This window comes from Cetorhinus maximus, chromosome 5 (assembly GCF_964194155.1).
Source record: "Cetorhinus maximus chromosome 5, sCetMax3.hap1.1, whole genome shotgun sequence".
Taxonomy (NCBI): domain Eukaryota; kingdom Metazoa; phylum Chordata; class Chondrichthyes; order Lamniformes; family Cetorhinidae; genus Cetorhinus; species Cetorhinus maximus.
In genome coordinates, this window is record NC_135883.1 from 170,969,341 (window position 1) to 170,989,381 (window position 20,041).

At 45.4% G+C, this 20,041-nt stretch overlaps 1 protein-coding gene across 1 annotated transcript in view; it reads right to left on the minus strand.

The window, feature by feature from the left end:
- Window positions 1-20,041, minus strand: part of LOC144681152 (dynein axonemal heavy chain 8-like) — a 1,929,890-nt gene that overhangs the window by 1,816,052 nt on the left and 93,797 nt on the right. The window contains exon 6 of the mRNA XM_078542879.1: window positions 9,561-9,721. Within this exon, the coding sequence (XP_078399005.1) occupies window positions 9,561-9,721 (161 nt within the window). The remainder of the gene's footprint in view (window positions 1-9,560; window positions 9,722-20,041) is intronic.

Here is a 20,041-nt window from a genome sequence, read left to right on the forward strand (position 1 = left end):
TATATGTGGCAAGACGAGAAAGCCTAAATGCAGATGCATTATCAAGGATTTAAGGTGTAAGGAAGATTGGACATGTGAAACCTGGGAAAAAAGAGACTGAAAAGGACTCTATTTTTATTGAAACCTTGGGCATATTATCATGTTAGTGCATGCATCTTATAATGTAATAGTATTGTTATGATCCCCAGCTGAGATTACCCCTGGACAAGCCGGATCCCAGGGTGGAACCCAGCCTGATAGATCCTAACTTTGTTTGTTTAAATACGTGGAGAGTAGCTATTGAACAGAGTCACAGGAGTCAGTTGATGAACTTTTTACAAAAGAATAAAACTTTCATTCAACAAGAAAAGATGAACTATTACAATATATATATTATATTACAATATATTACAATTCTCCTTCACCCACAACTATACCTTTACAGACATAGATAGATTTGTAAGGATAACACAATTCACAAAAGCTATCTTATACTTTAATGTACACAGTAAGAACCCAGTCCATGTAAACCTATGGCACCCTGTGGTCAGACACACCGCACTCGTACCTCAAGTGACAGATGCCACCTCAACCAGATGATATGGATCTCTCAACTGCCCCAGATGCTTGTCACACCATGAGCCAACCAGTCTCACTGAATTCCGTCCTTCACACAAGGGTTTCCAATCTCCACTCTCCAAGACCGCGCCTTGGAATCTTCTCCCAAACGGACGTTTTCTCTCAGGCGCCTTCCACAAGGGTTCACCTCCAGGGTTTTGAACTCTCCTTCTGATGTCTCTACCGTGGGTCACTACGTGCATTCATGCTGTCTTCCATGCACTCTCTGTCACCAACTCAGCCTTAAAAGTGCACCACTGCTTCACATACCCCCAGCAAAGAATTACAGACTTTCAGTTGTCTCTTTGAACATTCTTGCTTCTTGCAAGCTGTTCTCACTTTAAATCTGAAACTTGGAGCCTTTCACTCTGCCCCTCACTCTTCAATTCACTTAACAGGACCTTTTCCCAGGTTCCTGTCCTTCCTTTGACTACAAGGTCTTCCTTGGATGTTCCCCTTGTCCACTCCTTTGGATTTTTGGGGTTTTTCTTTAGCTTGGGACTTCTATCTGTCTCCTTTGCTCCAGTCTCTCCTGGCAGCAACTCCAACAGCTTCCAATCAAAACTGCTGTCTTTCTTCTTGTGTGTGTGTGTGTGTGTGTGTGTCTTTGGGAAGAACCTGCCTATCTGGCCCCCCTGTTGCTAGTCAACAGCACTGTTTTTTCTACTCTTGTGCCTTTACCTTATAGTAGTCGTAAACTCCTCGTTAGAAATACAAGCAACCTTTTAAAATGAAACTAAAACTTAATTTGACCTCTCTTAACACACAGCCACAGAAATACAAATCAAATTTAAACTTTAAAGCTAAAACTCATTCCTAACACACACAAGTACAAATTTAACTTACTTAAACTCTCTATTTCCTAACAGTATAGAGTATAGAGATAAGTAGTAATTAATAGGAAAGAGGTTGAGAAAATTGAACCGTTTTTTGGAATATGATGGTTCATTTTCTAAAAAAAGGGGAGGTGTTAAGAAAACAAATCGTAATATTTTTCGTCTGGTAATATCGCTGTCATATTTCTTATGTACTAGAAGACAGGCTATTTGGGGTTGTGCTCACCACCACCTTCTCAAGGGCAACTAGGGATGGGCAATAAATGCTGACCCAGCCAGCGAAGCCAACATCCCGTGAATGAATTTTTTAAAATGGCAATAGAATAAGAGCCAGAGTGACTGCAAGAGTCTAAAACTAACAGCAAGAAGTGGTTTAAATATGTTAATGAACCAAGAGGAACTTCAATCAGAGTTTCACATAAAGCAATAACAGGAGTAGTTTTGAATTGAGTTGTTTTAGTTCAAAGGGGCATATATGCAGGTTGTAAAAGGTATAAGGTAAAGATAGGGTAAGTTTGTTTTCAATAAGTCTAAGAGCTAGGGTAAATAAAAGAGTTTAATCAATTCTAGGAAGAAAGCATTTCTAAAGAGACTGGTTGAGATATTAGAGATCAAAGGGAAGGAACGCATTTAAGGCAATACTAAAGCATAACTGGGGATAGCTGCTTAGATCTGCCAGAAGATAGTGTGAACAAGGACAGACCAGGAGAACCAGTTGCTGTCAACCTCAGAGGACGCCCCAAGGAAAAAGGCACTATGTGGGTAAAAATTACTGGTATTCTATAGATTTTAAAATCTATAAGGACAGTTGCTGAACAGAAAAAGGGAAGGTTAGCTCTGAGGGTAGATAAATAAAGATATTGTGGAACTGTTTTAAAGTACTGTTTACTGTGAAGCCATTCTTGTGTTCAAGTGTACTTTTGTTTTTTATTGCTTTTTTAAATAAACGTTTACTCTACTATCAAATCATCACAAGTATTTGGGGACATTATTTCCTGATTTCAGAACCTCTCCTCATACTACAGAAATTGCAAAAACTGTTTTGGCAGCTGCTTCAAGTTTCCCTTAGGGATCTGGGCAGCCCAACATTTACCATCAGTCGTGCCATAACACAGGTCGTGTGGAATGCACGTTCTGTAATCTATGCAAAGTCGTGGAAGATTCCAGTGTCCTAGATGACCACATATACAGGAAATAGTCAGAGAGTCATAGAGATCTACAGCACAGAAAAAAGCCCTTCGGCCCATCGAGTTTGCACCGGGTGAAACAAGTACCATTTTCCAGCACTAGGCCCATAGCCTTCTATGCCATGGCATTGCAAGTGCACATCCAAATACTTCTTAAATGTTATGAGGGTTTCTGCCTCTACCACCCTTTCAAGCAGTGAGTTCCAGATCCCCATCATCCTCTGGGTGAAAAAATTCTTCCTCACATCCCCTCTAAACCTCCTGCCCCTTACCTTAAATCTATGCCCCCTGGTTATTGATCCTTCCACCAAGGGGAAAAGTTCCTTCCTGTCTACCCTCTCTATGCCCCTCATAATTTTATACACCTCAATCATGTCCCCCCTCAATCTCCTCTGCTCCAGGGAAAATAACCCCAGTCTATTCAACCTCTCCTCATAACTAAACCTCTCCAGCCCAGGCAACATCCTGGTAAATCTCCTCTGCACTCTTTCTAGTACAATCACATGCTTCCGACAATGCAGATTCCAGAACTGCACGCAATACTCTAGCTGTGGCCTAACCAGCATTTTATACAGTTCCAGCATAACCTCCGTGCTCTTATATTCCATGCCTCAGCTAATAAAGGCAAGTATCCCATATGCCTTCTTAACCATCTTATCTACCTGTCCCGCAACCTTGAGGGGCCAGTGGACATGCAAGGTCCCTCTGATCCTTGGTGTTTCCCAGGGTCCTATCATCCATCGTTTATTCCTGTGCCTTGTTTGTCTTGCCCAAGTGCATCACCTCACACATATAAATGTCACCAGCTGCAGAACCTTGAACTCTGTGGTTCAGAACTTGAGTGGCAGCTAGAGTCACTGTGGTGCATCCACGAGGCTGAGAGCTATGTGGATAGCACATTCAGAGAGGTAATCACACTGCAGTTTAGGAGCCTGGAGACAGCAAGAGAATGGGTAACCACCAGGTAGTCCAAAAGAACTAGGCAGGGAGTGTAGGAGTCCCTTGGGGTCCTGCTGGCCCATCAGTTTTCCATTTTGGATACTGATGAGGGCATTGGTTCCTTGGAGGTTTGTGGCACAGGTGGCTCTGTTGTACAGGAGGAGAGGAAGAAGAGGGAAAGAGCAATAGTGATGGGGGATTCGTTAGTTTGGGGGGCAGACAGGCATTTCTGTGGATGTGACTCCAGGATGGTATGTTACCTCCATGGTGCCAGGGTCAAAGGTTCACGGAGTGGTTGCAGGGCATTCTTATGGGAGAGGGTGATCATCCAGAGGTCGTGGTCCAAGTTGGTACCAATGAGTTAGGAAGGAAAGGGATAAGGTCCTGAAGCCAGGTTTCAGAGGGCCAAGAAGGAGATTGAAAAGCAGGACCTCGAAAACAGTAATATCAGGATTACTCCAGTCCAACGTGCAAGTGAGTATAGGAATAGGAGAATAGAGCGATTGAACACGTGACTGGACAAAGGTTCTGGGGAAGGGGGGACCTAGACAAGCCAGATGGTCTACACCTGAACAGGACTGGGATGAAGATCCCTACAGGGAGATTTGCTAGTGCTGTTGGGGCAGGGGTTTAAACTAGATTGGCAGGGAACCTAAGGGCAAATTCAGAGCAAGGAACGGGAGAAGGAGAATGAGTAGTGACTGAAAGACAGAAGCAGCACAAGTTAAAAAGTGTACAGCACAAGAATTTGCCAGAAGAAAATGTGTACAGGTAAATGCAAGGAGTATGTCAAATAAAGCCGATGAGCTGAGGTTGTAAGGATAAGCCCAGCAACTGCAGGCCAGTCAGTTTAACTTTGGTGTTGGGGAAACTCCTAGAAACAATAATTCAGGAAAAGTTAATAGTCACATTGACAAATGTGGGTTAATTAAGGAAAGTCAGTGTGGATTTCTCAAGGGAAAATCATGTTTCACTAACTTTCTGGAGTTTTTTAAAGAGGTAACAGAGGATTGGATGAGGGCAATACTGTTAATATGATGTGCCTGCATATGAACAGGGGAGAGGCCTCATCCTGAGTGAGACACAGCCAAAATGAGTGTGGGTATGGGCAATTTGGTGCACAGTGGGAATTCGGTGTCAGGGGAAGAGGGGCTCTTTGCATTTTTTCTTTGCTATCCAACTTCTTAAATCTTCAGTAGAGGCTTACAAGGGAAAGGAATGACTGGTAAGTAGTGGGTAAGGTCAAATAAGTATTTACCACTTTTATCGCTTATAGTTTAAGTCTTTTTGTGGTTTATAGTTTGTATATTCTGTAGTAATGAGGAACTAGAAAAAAGGGCCCTAGAGTAATTGATTTAAAGGGTTAAATTTAAAGGGATAAGTCATGGCAGGAGAGCTCAAAGTCGTGGTGTGCTCCTCGTGCTCCATGTGGGAAGCCGGGAACATTTCCAGTACCTGGGACCAGCATGTGTGCAGGAAGTGTGTCTAGCTGCAGCTCCTGGAAGCTTGGGTTTCAGAGCTGGAACGGCGGTTGGGGACACTGTGGAGCATCCACGAGTCTGAGAGCATCCTGGATAGCACGTTTAGAGAGGTGGTCGCACCGCAGCTGAAGGGACTTGAGGCAGGAAGGGAATGGGTGACCACCAGGCAGTCGAAGAGAAGCAGGCAGGTAGTTCAGGAGTTCCCTGGTGTCCCCCTTGCAAATCGGTATTCCATTTTAGAGGCAGATGAGGGCGCTGGTTCCTCCAGGGAGTGCAGACAGAGCCAAGCTTCTGGCACCACAAGCAGCCTGTCTGTACAGGAGGGGAGGAAGAGAGGAAGAGCAATAGGAATAGGGGATTCTATAGTCAGGGGAACAGATAGGCGCTACTATGGCCGTCAACGTGACTCCAGGATGGCGTGTTGCCTCCCTGGTGCCAGGGTCTGGCATGTCACTGAACAGCTGCAGGGCATCCTGAAGGCGGAGGGCGATAAGGCAGAGGTCATGGTACATGGTACCAATGACATAGGTAGAAAGAGGGATGAGGTCCTGCATCAAGAATTCAGGGAGTTAGGCAACACTCTTGGGTTGCAATCTCTGGATTACTCCCAGTGCCATGTGCTAGTGAGCACAGAAATAGGAGAATAGTGCAGATGAATACGTGGCTTAAGAGTTGGTGCAGAAGGGAGGATTTTAGATTCATGGATCACTGGGACCGTTTCTGGGAAAGGTGGGACCTGTACAAGCGGGACGGTCTATATCTGAACCAGAGCAGGACTAACCCTTGTGGGCGGGTTTGCTAGTGCTGTTGGGAAGAGTTTAAACTAATTTGGCAGGGGGAGGAGACACAGAATGTCAGCAGAATAGGGACACATCATAATACAGTAAAACAATCAAGTCAGAGGGAGTATAGCTGCATTAAGTTTTAAGGGAGTGAGGCAAGGCTGGATGGCCTCTACTTTAATGCCAGGAGTATTACAGGTAAAATGGATGAGCTAAGGGTGAGGATTGACACGCGGAATTATGATATAGTAGCCATCACAGAGAAATGGTTGAGGGAGGAACAAGATTGGCAGCTCAATATTCCGGGATATAGAATCTTCAGGCAAGACAGGGGAGGGGGTAAAAGAGGAGGAGGCATTGCATTATTAGTTAAGGAGTTCGTTACTGCAGTAAAGGAGAGATGATATCTTGGAGGGGGCATCAAATGAAGCTTTGTGGGCAGTGCTTCGGAATAAAAAAGGGGCAGCCACATTGTTAGGTATTTACTATAGACCCCCCCAGATAGTCAGCGGGAAATTGAGGAGCAAATATGTGCATAATTTGCAGAGGTGTGTAAAAACAATAACAATAGGGTAATTATTTTCGGTGATTTCAACTTTCCCAACATTAATTGGGATAGACATAGTATTAAGGGCTTGGATGGAGTGGATTTCTTGAAATGCGTACAGGAGAACTTTTTAGGTCAATATGTAGAGGGTCCAACAGGGGACAGCGCAGTGCTGGACCTAACTCTGGGGAATGAAGCCGGACAGGTGGCTGAGGTGGTGGTGGGGGAGCATTTTAGTGACAGCGACCATAACATGGTACACTTTAAGCTTGTTATGGACAAAGAAATAGACAAGTTGCAAAAAAATGTTTTGGATTGGAGGAGAGCGGATTTTAGTAAAATAAGGCAGGATCTGGCCAAGGTAGACTGGGAACAGCTACTTGTGGGGAAATCTACAGAGGAGCAGTGGGGGGGCGTTCAAAAAGGAAATGGGGAGGGTACAGGCACAACATGTTCCCTCTAGGGTGATAGGAAGGAGTAACAAGCCCAGAGAACCACGGATGACCAGAGATATTCAGGATACGATGAGAAGGAAAAGAGAGGCTTTTAGCAGGTAAAAGGGAAGCAAATCAGTGGAGGCATTAGTGGAGTACAGAAAGTGCAGGGTGGAGCTTAAGAAAGCAATTAGGAGAGCAAAGAGGGGATATGAGAAAGCTCTGGCTGGTAAAAGCAGGGAAAATCCCAAGATATTCTATAAGTATATCAATGGGAAGAGGATAACCAGGGAAGGAGTAGGGCCCATTGGGGACCAAGGGGGCAATCTATGGGTGGAATGGAGAACATCAGCAGAGTGCTGAACAAATTGATATTGGGAGTGACAAGGTCTTGGAGGTGTTGACAGGCTTAAAAGTGCCTGGATGATTTTTGTCCCAGACTGCTGAGGGAGGTAAGGGAGGAGATCGCAGGGGCTCTGACCCAAATTTTTAATTCCTCTCTGGCCACGGGGGAAGTGCCAGAGGACTGGAGAACAGTTAATGTGGTTCCGCTATTTAAGAAGGGTTATAGAGATAAGCCAGGGAACTACAGAACAGTGAGTCTCAGTCAGGTCAGTGGTAGGGAAAGTATTGGAGAAAATTCTGAAGGAGAGAATCTATCTCCACTTGGAGAGGCAAGGTTTGATCAGGGATAGTCAGCATGGCTTTGTCAGAGGGAGGTCATGCATGACAAATTTGATTGAATTTTTTGAGGAGGTGACCAGGTGTGTAGATGAGGGTAGTGCAGTTGATGTAGTTTATGTGGATTTCAGCAAAGCCTTTGACAAGGTCCCACATGGGAGACTTATAATGAAGGCAAATGCACATGAGGTACAGGGTAATTTGGTAAGGTGGATTCAAAATTGGCTTAGTTGTAGGAGACAGATGGTGATGACAGAAGGATGCTTTAGTGACTGGAAGCCAGTGTCTAGTGGCGTACCACAGGGATCTGTGCTGGGTCCGCTATTATTCATCATTTATATAAACGACATAGATGACTATGTGGGGGGTAGGATTAGTAAGTTTGCAGATGACACAAAGATTGGCCGGGTAGTTAACAGTGAGGTTGAGTGTCTTGGGCTACAGGAAGATATAGACAGGGTGGTCAAATGGGCAGATAAGTGGCAGATGGAATTTAACCCTGAAAAGTGTGAGGTGATACACTTTGGAAGGAGTAATTTGACCAGGAAGTATTCAATGAATGGCAGGACACTAGGAAGTTCTGAGGAACAAAGGGACCTTGGCGATCTCTGAAGGCGGAGGGGCATGTTAGTAGGGTGGTGAAAAAGTCATATGGGACACTTGCCTTTATCAATCGAGGCATAGATTACAAAAGGTAGGGAGATCATGTTGGAGTTGTATAGAACCTTGGTGAGGCCACAGCTGGAGTACTGTGTGCAGTTCTGGTCGCCACATTATAGGAAGGATGTGATTGCACTGGAGGGGGTGCAGAGGAGATTCACCAGGATGTTGCTGGGATGAAACATTTAAGTTATGAAGAGAGGTTGGATAGACTTGGGTTGTTTTCGTTGGAGCAGAGAAGACTGAGGGGCGACCTGATCGAGGTGTGCAAGATTATGAGGGGCATGGACAGGGTGGATAGGGAGCAGCTGTTCCCCTTAGTTGAAGGGTCACTTACGAGGGAACATAAGTTCAAGATGAGGGGCAGGAGGTTTAGGGGAATGTGAGGAAAAACATTTTTACCCAGAGGGTGGTGACGGTCTGGAATGCACTGCCTGGGAGGGTGGTGGAGGCGGGTTGCCTCACATCCTTTAAAAAGTACCTGGATGAGCATTTGGCACGTCATAACATTCAAGGCTATGGGCCAAGTGCTGGTAAATGGGATTAGGTAGGTAGGTCAGGTGTTTCTCACGTGTCGGTGCAGACTCGATGGGCCAAAGGGCCTCTTCTGCACTGTGTGATTCTGTGATTCTGTGTACATAGACTTTCAAAAGGCATTTGATACAGTGCCGCACAACAGACTCGTGAGCAGAGTTATAGCTCATGGAATAAAAGGGACAGTAGCAATTTTGATAAGGTATTTGCTGAGCAGCAGGAAACATGCTTAATGTATGTTTTTCGGGCTGGAGGAAGATTTGCACTGGAGTTCCCCAGGGGTCAGTTTTGGAGTCTTTGCTTTTCCTGATATATATTAATGACCTCGAGCTTGGTGTACAGGGCACAATTTCAAACATTGTGGATTATACAAAACTCAGAAGCATTGTAAACCATGAGGAGGCAACTGTGGACAGATTAATTGTAGGCAGGAAGAATAAAACACAGATTATTACTTAAACAGAGAACGGCTTCAGAATTCCGAGGTGCAGAGGGATCTAGATGATGCAGTGCATGAGTAACATAAAGTTAGTATGCAGGTACAGTATGTAATTAAGAAGACTAATGGAATGCTCTTCTTTATTACAAGAGAAATTGAGCATAAAAGTAAGGATGTTATGCTTTAGTTATACAGGGCATTGGTGAGACCACATCTCAAATGGCCTACTTCTGCTCTTATTCCGTCTGTTCATATGTAAAAAGGTTCAATGCCTGGACATGAAGAGTGTCACCTCCAAAGACTAAGTGGTGGACAAATCACCTTAAACTCAGCAAAAGAGAAGGCTATAGATTAGGTTAGCTTCAGGGATTTGCATTTGTTGAATATAAAATAAATCTCAGGCGAGATGTTAAAAAAATATTCAAATATCCTCAAACACAAACCTGTTCTAGTTGATTGTGCCACGTCAGAAGTACATTTTCAAGCAGTAAAATCATTTCTGGGTTGGATGCTGCAGCTGTCACTTGCTCAAATGAGCGCAGCTGGGAAAGATCAACTGTTTCGCTCTTTAGCACTACAGCTTTTTCAAGACTTGTTTGTGCACCTAAAGAAAGTAACATCCAATGAAACACAAATAGAGTTGCACTGAAATAGTAAGATTTTAATGTTTTATTATTTAACATTGGTAAAGTTTTCCTTCTTTTTAATTAAGCTTTTCTGCACACATATGAACAGGAATTCTGTTCAACCCATAAAGGGAAAATCCCTTTACAACAAATCACTGGAATAACTTACAATTTCTTCAAGTTCCATCAAAACACTGCCTCACAGTAAGGCAAACCTTCAAGTTCCTGTCCGCAGGAGACGAATAATTTAGGTGAAGCGGCAGCCCATTTTAAGAATGATTTAGCATGCCATTAAACTATACCATAATATTCTTTGTGTCTGTCAGCATTGTGTCTCAAATTGTAGCATTAATGGAGGAGTCAAAATTTGGTAGTATTTGGTGGTAGTATTAACCTGGATAAAGCCATTGTATCATGTCCTGCTACCATTTTGCGATATTCTGCCAATAGTGACAATGGCATCTTATATATTCGCCTAAATATAGTGGATGTATTCTAACAGAACGCAAACAATGGAATGAATTCATATGACTTATTTCCTGTTATGCACAAACTCACCAATGCTCCTTCGGCAGTATCTTCCAAACTCACGACCACTACCATCTAGAAAGACAAGGGCAGCCGATACATGGGAACACCACCACCTGGAAGTTCCCCTCCAAGCCACACACCATCCTGACTTGGGAATATATCACCGTTCCTTCACTGCCTCTGGGTCAAAATTCTGGATTTCCCTCCCTAAAAGCACTGTGGGTGTACTTACACCACAGGGATTGCAGCGGTTCAAGAAGACAGCTCACCACTACCTTCTCAAAGGCAATTAGGGATGGGTGATAAATGCTGTCAGCATATGTCACCCATAAATGAATAAAAAAACTTACTTTAGCAATTCTGGGTGCAAATAAAGCCAAAGTATTCTTGGCATTCAAAGCTGCAGATGAAGATTAAATTTTATATATAAAATCATAATATCTTGCAGTACAGGAGGCTATTTGGCCTATCATACCTGCAATTGCTCTTTGAAACAGATATGCATTCAGTCTAACTCCTCTGTTCTTTTTCCATAGCTCTGCAATTTTGTCACCTTCATTTTTATCTTATCCATTCATGGGATGTGGGTGTCGCTGACTAGGCCAGCATTTATAGCCCATCCCTCAATGGTAACCCCCAGGATGTTGATAGTGGGGATTCAGCCATGGTAATGCTACTGAAGGTCAAGGGGCAATGGTTAGGTTCTCTCTTGTTGGAGATGGTCATTGCCTGGCACTTGTATGGCCCGAATGTTACTTCATGTATTTAACTATTTCCCTTTCGAAAATACTACTGATTTATTACTATTATTGCTATACCATTTCAGGCAATGCATTCCAGATACATAACATTTCCCTTCATGTAGCCTCCTGGTCTTTTGTCAATGATTTTAGATCTATGATCTCTAGTATCTGATCCATTCATGGAAGCATAAAAGGTTGACAGCACAAAAGGAAGCCATTCAGGCCATCATATCCTTGCCAGCTCTCTGCAAGAGCAACTCAGCTAATCACACTCCCCGAACCTTTTCCCATTTTAATTATCCAATATCGTTTTGAAAGACACTATAAACTTTGCCACTGCCACACACCAAGGCAGGCTGAATTTAATGCTGGAAGTGGTGGCTACGACTGGAGGCCATTAAGGCTGGAGCAACCTCACCTCAACCATGTCCAGCAGCAACAACCTTAACAACTAGGGATGGGCAATAAATGCTGGCCCAGCCAGTGAAGCCCACATCCCATAAATGAATTTTTAAAAATATTGTGCCTGGTGTCGGGGATCCCGTCATTTGAAGGTGGAGGTGCAGCCTCAAAGAGCTGTCAGCCGTAGGGAGCAACCAACAGCATCATGGAGCAGACCCCGAATGAAGGTGTGTGGGGTTGGGCTCGCTGGGGCTAGTCAGGCAGGCACAGGCATGCAGGGATGGGGTCGTTGGTGAAGGGAGCTGAACCCTTGCCACTAGGCTTTCCTCTGTGGGACACAAAGTACCCAACCAGGAGAGCCCGCTCCTGAGATCATTGGAAGGCTACAAGATTTTACTGGGAGATCTACCCATGTGGCAGAGAGCCCCTGCCATTCTATCGACTTAACCTGCCACTGAGTGAATTGCAGAGCAATGGAAAGGCAACAGGCACTCCACCACCTGCCTTCCCTCCCAATTCTATGGCTACCCCAGTCTCTAAGAGTAAATTCCACCCAGGCTGTGCATACAGATCCAAATCACTCTCTGCATAAAACAAGTTTTTCCTCGTGTCACCTCTGGTTATTTTGCCAATCACCTTAAATCTGTGTCCCTTGGTTCTTGACCATTCTGTCATGGGGAGAAAATTTGCCCAATCTTCTCTGTCAAGACCCCTCATGATTTTGAACACCTCAATCAAATTTCTTCTCAACCTTCTCTTCTCCAAGGAAAACAATACCAGCTTCTCTTATCTATCCACATAACCAAAGTTCCTCATCCCTGGGACTATTCTTGTTAAAACGTTTCTGCACCTTCTATGATGCTTTCAAATCCTTCCTGAAGTGTGGTGCCCAGAATTGGACATAGTATTCCAGCTGAAGTCGGTCCACTTCTAACTTCCTTGGTTTTCTACTCTATGCCTCTATTCATAAAGCCCAGGATCCCATCAGGTAGCATTGAAAACGCTTGAGGCAATAAGATGAGTGCGATGGATGAAAGCTTTGCGTGCATGGGAGAGTGCTTGCACGAGGCTCCGGAAGGCCCTGCCATACACACACACTTCTCCTTCCAGAATCACTCGTGGTCTGACTGCGTGCAGCTGAACTACAGGGTGGACTCGTGAAGACTGTAAGAGAAGCTGAACGTTACACATGTTACACATTATTCAGTGAAAGTGAATATATTTTCAGATCATAAAGCGATGAAATATGTTCACCCGCTCAATCACTTGTGACCTGAAATTCTTAACTTTTCTAGGCCTACCACTTCTTCTAGGTGCTGCCCTGACATCCTCAGGAGGCGTGGAGACAGCCTATGCAATGGCTGACCCTGTTGCCTCTGATGACTTCGGCGTGTGTCCTCTGAAGAGCCGAGGCCTTGAGGACCCCGGTTTGCTTTGGTTTTCCTCCTTTGGGCCAGTTGCTCCCTGTGTGGTAAGAGAGGATCAGGTTGAGAGAGGGTCACAGGCAAATGAAACTGGAGAGGGAGCAGACAGCCTCTGAAATTCCTGAGTGGATGATCCAGGGGTGTCCAGCTGCCACTCCTCCTCCCTTTGGCTGCCCGAAGGCCTGGGCCTGGCTCTTGAGGGGAAGGAGCACCTGGAGGAACATCGAGGTGCCCTGTTTCCCCCTTGCATTCCTACTGCAAGAACTCACCCATGGCTACCATGATGGAGTGCAGGTATGCACGCATCTTCGCGTTCTGCTGGACCAGGGTCTCCATGACTTCCACCATCCATCCCATGGAGACCTCCATATGCGCACATGTGGGCACCACTTCAGAGAGCAGGTGGATGCACTCCTCCAACTCGTGTGCCACTTTGTTGAAGGCTTCCAACAACTCTGCGTGATGTACCCCCGCCTTCTTCTGACACTCCATGATGAGTTGGAATGCTGAATCCAGAGGCTCATCATCTGGCTCAGACCTCACAGGTGCCTCTTCCCAAGAAGTCCTCGAGTACCAGAGAGCTCAGCTGAACCTGCCTCCTCCTGCTTCGAACATGTGTCCATGCGGTGACCACCAGACTATGAACCCGAGCTTGCTCTAGATCTAAGTCCCACCGAGGTGTGTGTCTCTGCGCTGGTGGAGGGTGGATGTGGGTAAGCACTGCGACGGGTCTTCCAGGCTGCTTATTTGCAGCTCTTCAATGGAGGAGGAGTCCTCTTCACCAGAGGTGAGGATCTGGATGGAGCTGAGGGGATAGCTGGGTAATGGTGTCAGTCACTTGACAGAGCTCACTGTGAACCAAAGTAGAGATAAGTGGTGCATGGCACCAGAGTCAAAAACAGTAGAGAGAGCACTCACAGTTGCGTTGGGAGAGGAATTATGTGGTGCAGGATCCTCATGTGGGTGTTTGCCGCCAACCTCACTGTTGCCACAGACACGGTCCACGTCCTCACCAGTCAGCATGATGGCACACTCCTCAAAATGAGTGAGGGGTCTAATGTGAGCCAAACCACCCCCAGTCTAGGACCTCTCCCTGCTGTTGTGTGCCAGCTTCACCTGCGTAAAAACAGATGGAGAGTGTGAGCAGGGTGCATAGCACTGCATGGAATGTTTATGTGGTGAGCAGAGCCATGGACGGGGTGAGGACGCAAGGTCCAGAGGATATTGTCATGACTCACTGGGGATGGTGCTCTGTAATATCAAGCCCCACTGTTCCCTGAGCCGCAACAAATGTGAAAAGTTTGACCAAACTACCAGATTGCCCTAATTCTACCTAACTGCACAATTTAGGTTAACAGAATACCAGCACCAGGTTTGTAAACTTTATAAGTAAATAACTGTTTATTGAACAAATTATCTTTAACCAGTGGCAAAAGAATGAAACATGAACTGCTAACTTCTAACACTATAACTTAAACTCTACCACCTTCTTAAATCCCTATACACACAAGACACATAAGACACACAAAACATGGACTTTTAGGGGAGGGATAAAACGCTCAATAGCACCAATCCAGAGTACAGGATTGATGGGCTGATTTTGATCGATGTCTTCGAAATTCCTTTCAGTTCTTTATTGATGGCACGAGGTGGTTTTCCAGCACTTTCAGTCTTTAGTTCACTGGTTGAGAACTTGCTTTTCAATGTCTCTAACAGTGGTTTTCCCTTTTTCTTTTTTACAGGGCTTTCTCTCAGAAAGAGAGCAGGTTATAGAGATATGAGGAAAGGAGATTTTTAGGTGTTTTTGCTTTGCAGGCTAGGAGCTATTCTGCTGCACTGGTCTCAAACAAACCCTGGTCACCTGAGGCAGACATTTCCCCCTGTTGGGGTGCAAGTTTAGGAGTGGGTACGTGGGGGTGCGCCTCCGATCAGCGCCCACAATTGGGGGTGCGCTGCCATTTTACGTGGGTGGGCCAATTAAGGCCAGCCCAGCATGACGTCTGCCAGGAAGCGCTATGCGCTCCCTATGCGGACGTGGGGGGTGGGATTCCCTCAGCCGAGAGTGCACTCTTTCACACATGCGCACGAAAAAGCGCACTCATTTCCCTGAGGTTAAGTGCTGCTTCAGGGAGATCGGCTCCTGTCCGAAAAAAAATTAAAAACAGAACAAATAAATTTCCCTGACGTGTCCTCTCATGTGACGCTGTCACATGAGTTGGGACATGTCCATCACTTTCATTGAGAATTTTATAAAAAATGTTAAAACCTACATGAAACCTCATCCCGCCCATGGATGAGGTTTCATGCTTTTTCTTAAGCCTGCCAGGGCTCCCAGCCTGCCTGCCAACCTTAAGGTTGGACGGGCAGGTCCATTAATTACTTTAACTCTTTTGTCAATGGCCTCAATTGGCCATTGACAGGTCGGCAGGCACACAGCTGATTCTGCTGAGCCCCTGCCGACCTGAAATTTGAAATGAGGCGGGATGACGTCGGGAGTTCTGCCCAATGTCATCCCGTGTCATTTTACACGTCGGCGATCGGGCACCATCTCCCGCTCGGCAACCGGGAAATCCTGGCCCTGGTTAGGGGCCAATTAAAATGCTGTTGTGAGGCAGCTCCCTTGGTCCAGGAATCTTTTGCAGCACCATCGTGTCTTTCATGGCACAATCTGTTCCAGGACTGCAACATTGCGTGTATCTCTCATCCTATTCCAGCAGACATGTCTTTCAAACTGCAGCCATTGTACTTTTAAATCCACAGTCCAACAGAAATAGAGAAAAATAAAAAGGATACATTTTTTTACAATTTGAGCCTGACGGAGATGTGAGGGTGTGTGTGAGAGTTATTGGTGTTGTCCCTTGAAGTGTGAGATCTCTGTGGATGTGTGATGGGTTTGTGAGTGTGTGAGTTGAAAGTGATGACTAACTTGGACGGAAGGGATGAGAGCATTCATCCTCTACCTGTACGGGTTGGCTGACCTCCTCTGTGTGCTCTGGTGTTGCTGACCACCACAGCCACCACCTCCCAGGCCAGATGGGTGACTCTGGTGAACCTCCTGAAGCCAGAGCTAGAAGAGTAGAGGACATAGAGGTGGGCTTCAACTGTGTCCAGGAGGCACCCCAGAGAGGCTTCACTAAATTTGGGGGCTGCCGTCTTTGCTTTCGAGGCTATCTGTTGCCTGGAGCAGCCCTGGTCTGTGGACATGAAGTAGGTTTCGCTCTGGTGCGTTTTAAATATTGTGCCCAGATGAGGCAGCGCTGAGGTCACGGTGTGGCTGGAAAATCTGAGCCCACCAGTGATCTGATGTGTTTCCTGTAAATAGATTATTAATGAGGTGGGATGCACCAGGAAGGGGCCGACACAGCGCAAAATCCAGCCATTGTGGCCAGCAGGTAAAATGAATTTTTTTACGCCTGCTACTGCATTTAGTGCAATTCTGGGATGATTCCACCCATTGTATTTGAATATACTTTTGTACAAAACAATAAATTTATAAGTCTTTGAAACATATTGGCAGTTTATTTATACAGTCTTAGTTACAGTGATCTTGGTTTGAGGCGACCATTGGTTTTCAGAATGCTGTCAGTGGGGGTACTGTGTCTGGGTTGCATCTGTGACCGTGTTCTCATTTAAGGCATCTCATGCCCCTGCGAGTATCGATGGGCGATGACGGGGAAAGGCTGTTTGCATTTGTCTGCTGAATAGTAATTCTGCATTGGTCTGCAGTGAGATAATGTTTGTAAGTTCGGAACGGGTATACATATTCATTTCAGACCGTACCGCATTGTCTTCTGGCTGCTGATCTGTGTTGCAGAGCTGAATGGTCTTTTCCTGGTCACAGAGTCACAGAATCACACAGTGCAGAAGAGGCCCTTCAGCCTATCGAGTCTGCACCGATACATGAGAAACAGCTGACCTACCTACCTAACCCCATTTACCAGCACTTGGCCCATAGCCTTGAATGTTATGACGTGCCAAGTGTTCATTCAGGTACTTTTTAAAGGGTGTGAGGCAACCCGCCTCCACCACCCTCCCAGGCAGTGCATTCCAGACCGTCACCACCCTCTGGGTAAAAAAGTTTTTCCTCACATCCCCCTAAATCTCCTGCCCCTCACCTTGAACTTATGTCCCCTTGTGACTGACCCTTCAACTAAGGGGAACAGCTGCTCCCTATCCACCCTGTCCATTCACCTCATAATCTTGTACACCTCGATCAGGTCACCCCTCAGTCTTCTCTGCTCCAATGAAAACAACCCAAGTCTATCCAACCTCTCTTCATAACTTAAATGCTTCATCCCAGGCAACATCCTAGTGAATCTCCTCTGCACCCCCTCCAGTGCAATCACATCCTTCCTATAATGTGGCGACCAGAACTGCACTCAGTACTCTAGCTGTGGCCTCACCAAGGCTCGACACAACTCCAACATGACCTCCCTACTTTTGTAATCTATGCCTCAATTGATAAAGGCAAGTGTCCCATATGCCTTTTTCACCACCCCACTAACATGCCCCTCCGCCTTCAGAGATCTATGGACACACACGCCAAGGTCCCTTTGTTCCTCAGAGCCTCCTAGTGTCATGCTGTTCATTGAATACGTCCCTGTCAAATTACTCCTTCCAAAGTGTATCACCTCACACTTTTCAGGGTTAAATTCCATCTGCCACTTAAATGTCCATTTGACCATCCCGTCTATATCTTCCTGTAGCCCAAGACACTCAACCTCACTGTTAACAACCCGGCCAATCTTTGTGTCATCCGCAAACTTACTAATCCTACCCCCACATAGTCATCTATGTCGTTTATATAAATTACAAATAATAGGGGACCTAACAAAGATCTCTGTGGTACGCCACTGGACACGGGCTTCCAGTCACTAAAGCATCCTTCCGTCATCACCCTCTGTCTCCTTCAACTAAGCCAATTTTGAATCCACCTTATCAAATTACCCTGTATCCCATGTGCATTTGCCTTCTTTATAAGTCTCCCATGTGGGACCTTGTCAAAGGCTTTGCTGAAATCCATATAAACTACATCAATTGCACTACCCTCATCTACACACCTGGACACCTCCTCAAAAAATTCAATCAAATTTGTTAGGCATGACCTCCCTCTGACAAAGTTATGCTGACTATCCCTGATCAAACCTTGCCTCTCCAAGTGGAGATAGATTCTCTCCTTCAGAATTTTCTCCAATAGTTTCCCTGTGTCAGCACAGGGTTTCCAAGGATTCGCCCTGTGGTATGTGGTTCACGTCATTGTCTTGACAATACCATGAATGGTGAGCAAGGGCAGGTGCCCTGAAAATGAATAGGCTTGCAATTACTGAACCAGTGGTGTCTACTATATAAAATATCTGGGGCAACCAAGATGAGTTGTTGCAGTAACACTCAAGTGTAATAGATTCCACGGACAGAACCTCTGAGCCATTGTACGTGGTGAGTTTGGCAGGGGTTGGTTGATCCATCACTTACCACTTTCTTGCCATTTTTTAGTGAACAAAATTCGCACCTTCACTGGTATCCAGTTTTGCATATAATTTATGTAGTCCCTGTACTTGTGGGCACATAATCTGGATGATGGCAAAGGTTTCTGATGGTACAACTGTGCCAATACATGCTTTGATGTTCACCATGTTGAATTTCTGCTCTCTTTGCATATCAATGTTCTAGACATCCTCATCACCTGACCATATAGCTTGGCTACATTTTGTGGACCTTGTTTTGATGATGTTTGGTACAAGCTCTTGGTTGGTTGATATGATGTGCCTGTCTGGCCTCCAGTTGTGGCTTCTCATGATGTCAGACCACTCATTCGGGCCTTTGCTTTCTGCACTGGCATTTTCAGTGCCCCGATTCTCTGCATCTACTTATAAATTGATCAATGATCTCCGTAGGCTGTTGCTAAAAGGCATGAATTCCAGATAGTATATCCAGAAATTGAGCTTCACTCGTAATTGATCTTTTATGGCTTGTTTATCGGGTTTAGAAACACTTAGGTCCAGAAAACAGAGCTCTACGTATTGTCTGAACACAGTGAACTCAAAGAAGGGATCTGCTGCTTTCCAATTGTGTGTTGGAAATTCTGTGGTTGTCTTGTGGCATTCTTGCAGGATTAATAAGAAAACCTGTAACATGAACAAAAGTTCAAGTGCTTACAATCCCTCTGTCGTTCTTTAAATTCCAGAACCTTAACTGGTCGCAGCATATTGCTTGACTGCAATGGTGGTGCTGTTGAGCTGATGCTGCCTTCCCACACTTTCTGGAAGCTCTGTCCACGAAGATGTGATTTTTGCATGAAAAATGGGCTACGCGTTTTAAAGTTAAATTAAACAGTGAAGAAAGGCTTTTTACATCTTTCTTCAAGCTGTTAGGAGTGTTGGGAGCTGTCACTGCATGGACTCTTATATCATGATCCAGCCTCAAGCATTTAATCGCCCCCCCCCCACCTTCTGCAACCTCCTGAAGAGAAGGCTTGTGGCAGCAATGCCTGTGGAGCTGTGCCCATTGCTAGGCCAAATCACCCCGCCCGCCCCCCTTCCCACAAGGTTGACTTGTGGCTGTTCCTGCATAAACTTCATAGCAAGGTAAGTTTAGGGCATGGAATTATCCATGACCGCTGGTGTTGGGGCGAATTCGGGGGCATAGGCGGACACTATGGCAAGAAGACCAAAAATCAGTTTCACAACATCGTGAAATCAGTTTGCAATTGTCCACTTAGCCCATCGATGGCGTTTCGTGTTTCCTGCTATCGGACATCAGGAACCTCAGTGTAGTACATCAGCATATGATTATAAGGCTAGCCCGCCAGATTCATCCCCCTCCCGCTAGATCGTCTGCCCACGTTGGCTTGATTGCACGCCGACGTGTATCACAACAGCATATGAGCAAACAAACATGGAGCAGGAGTAGACCATTCAGCCCCTTGAGCATTCTCTGCCATTTAATAAGATCATGGCTGATCTGATAGTAAGCTGAAATGTCCATTCCACCTACCCCCGATAACCTATCACCCCCTTGCTTATAAAGAATCTATCCACCTCTGTCTTAAAAATATTCAAAGACTCTGCCTTCCAGAACTTTTTCAGGAAGAGAGTTCCAAAGACTCAATCCTCTGAGTGAAATTTTTTTGCCTCATCTCTTCTTAAATGGGCGACCCCTTATTTGTAAACAGTGACCCCAAGTTCTAGATTCTCCCACA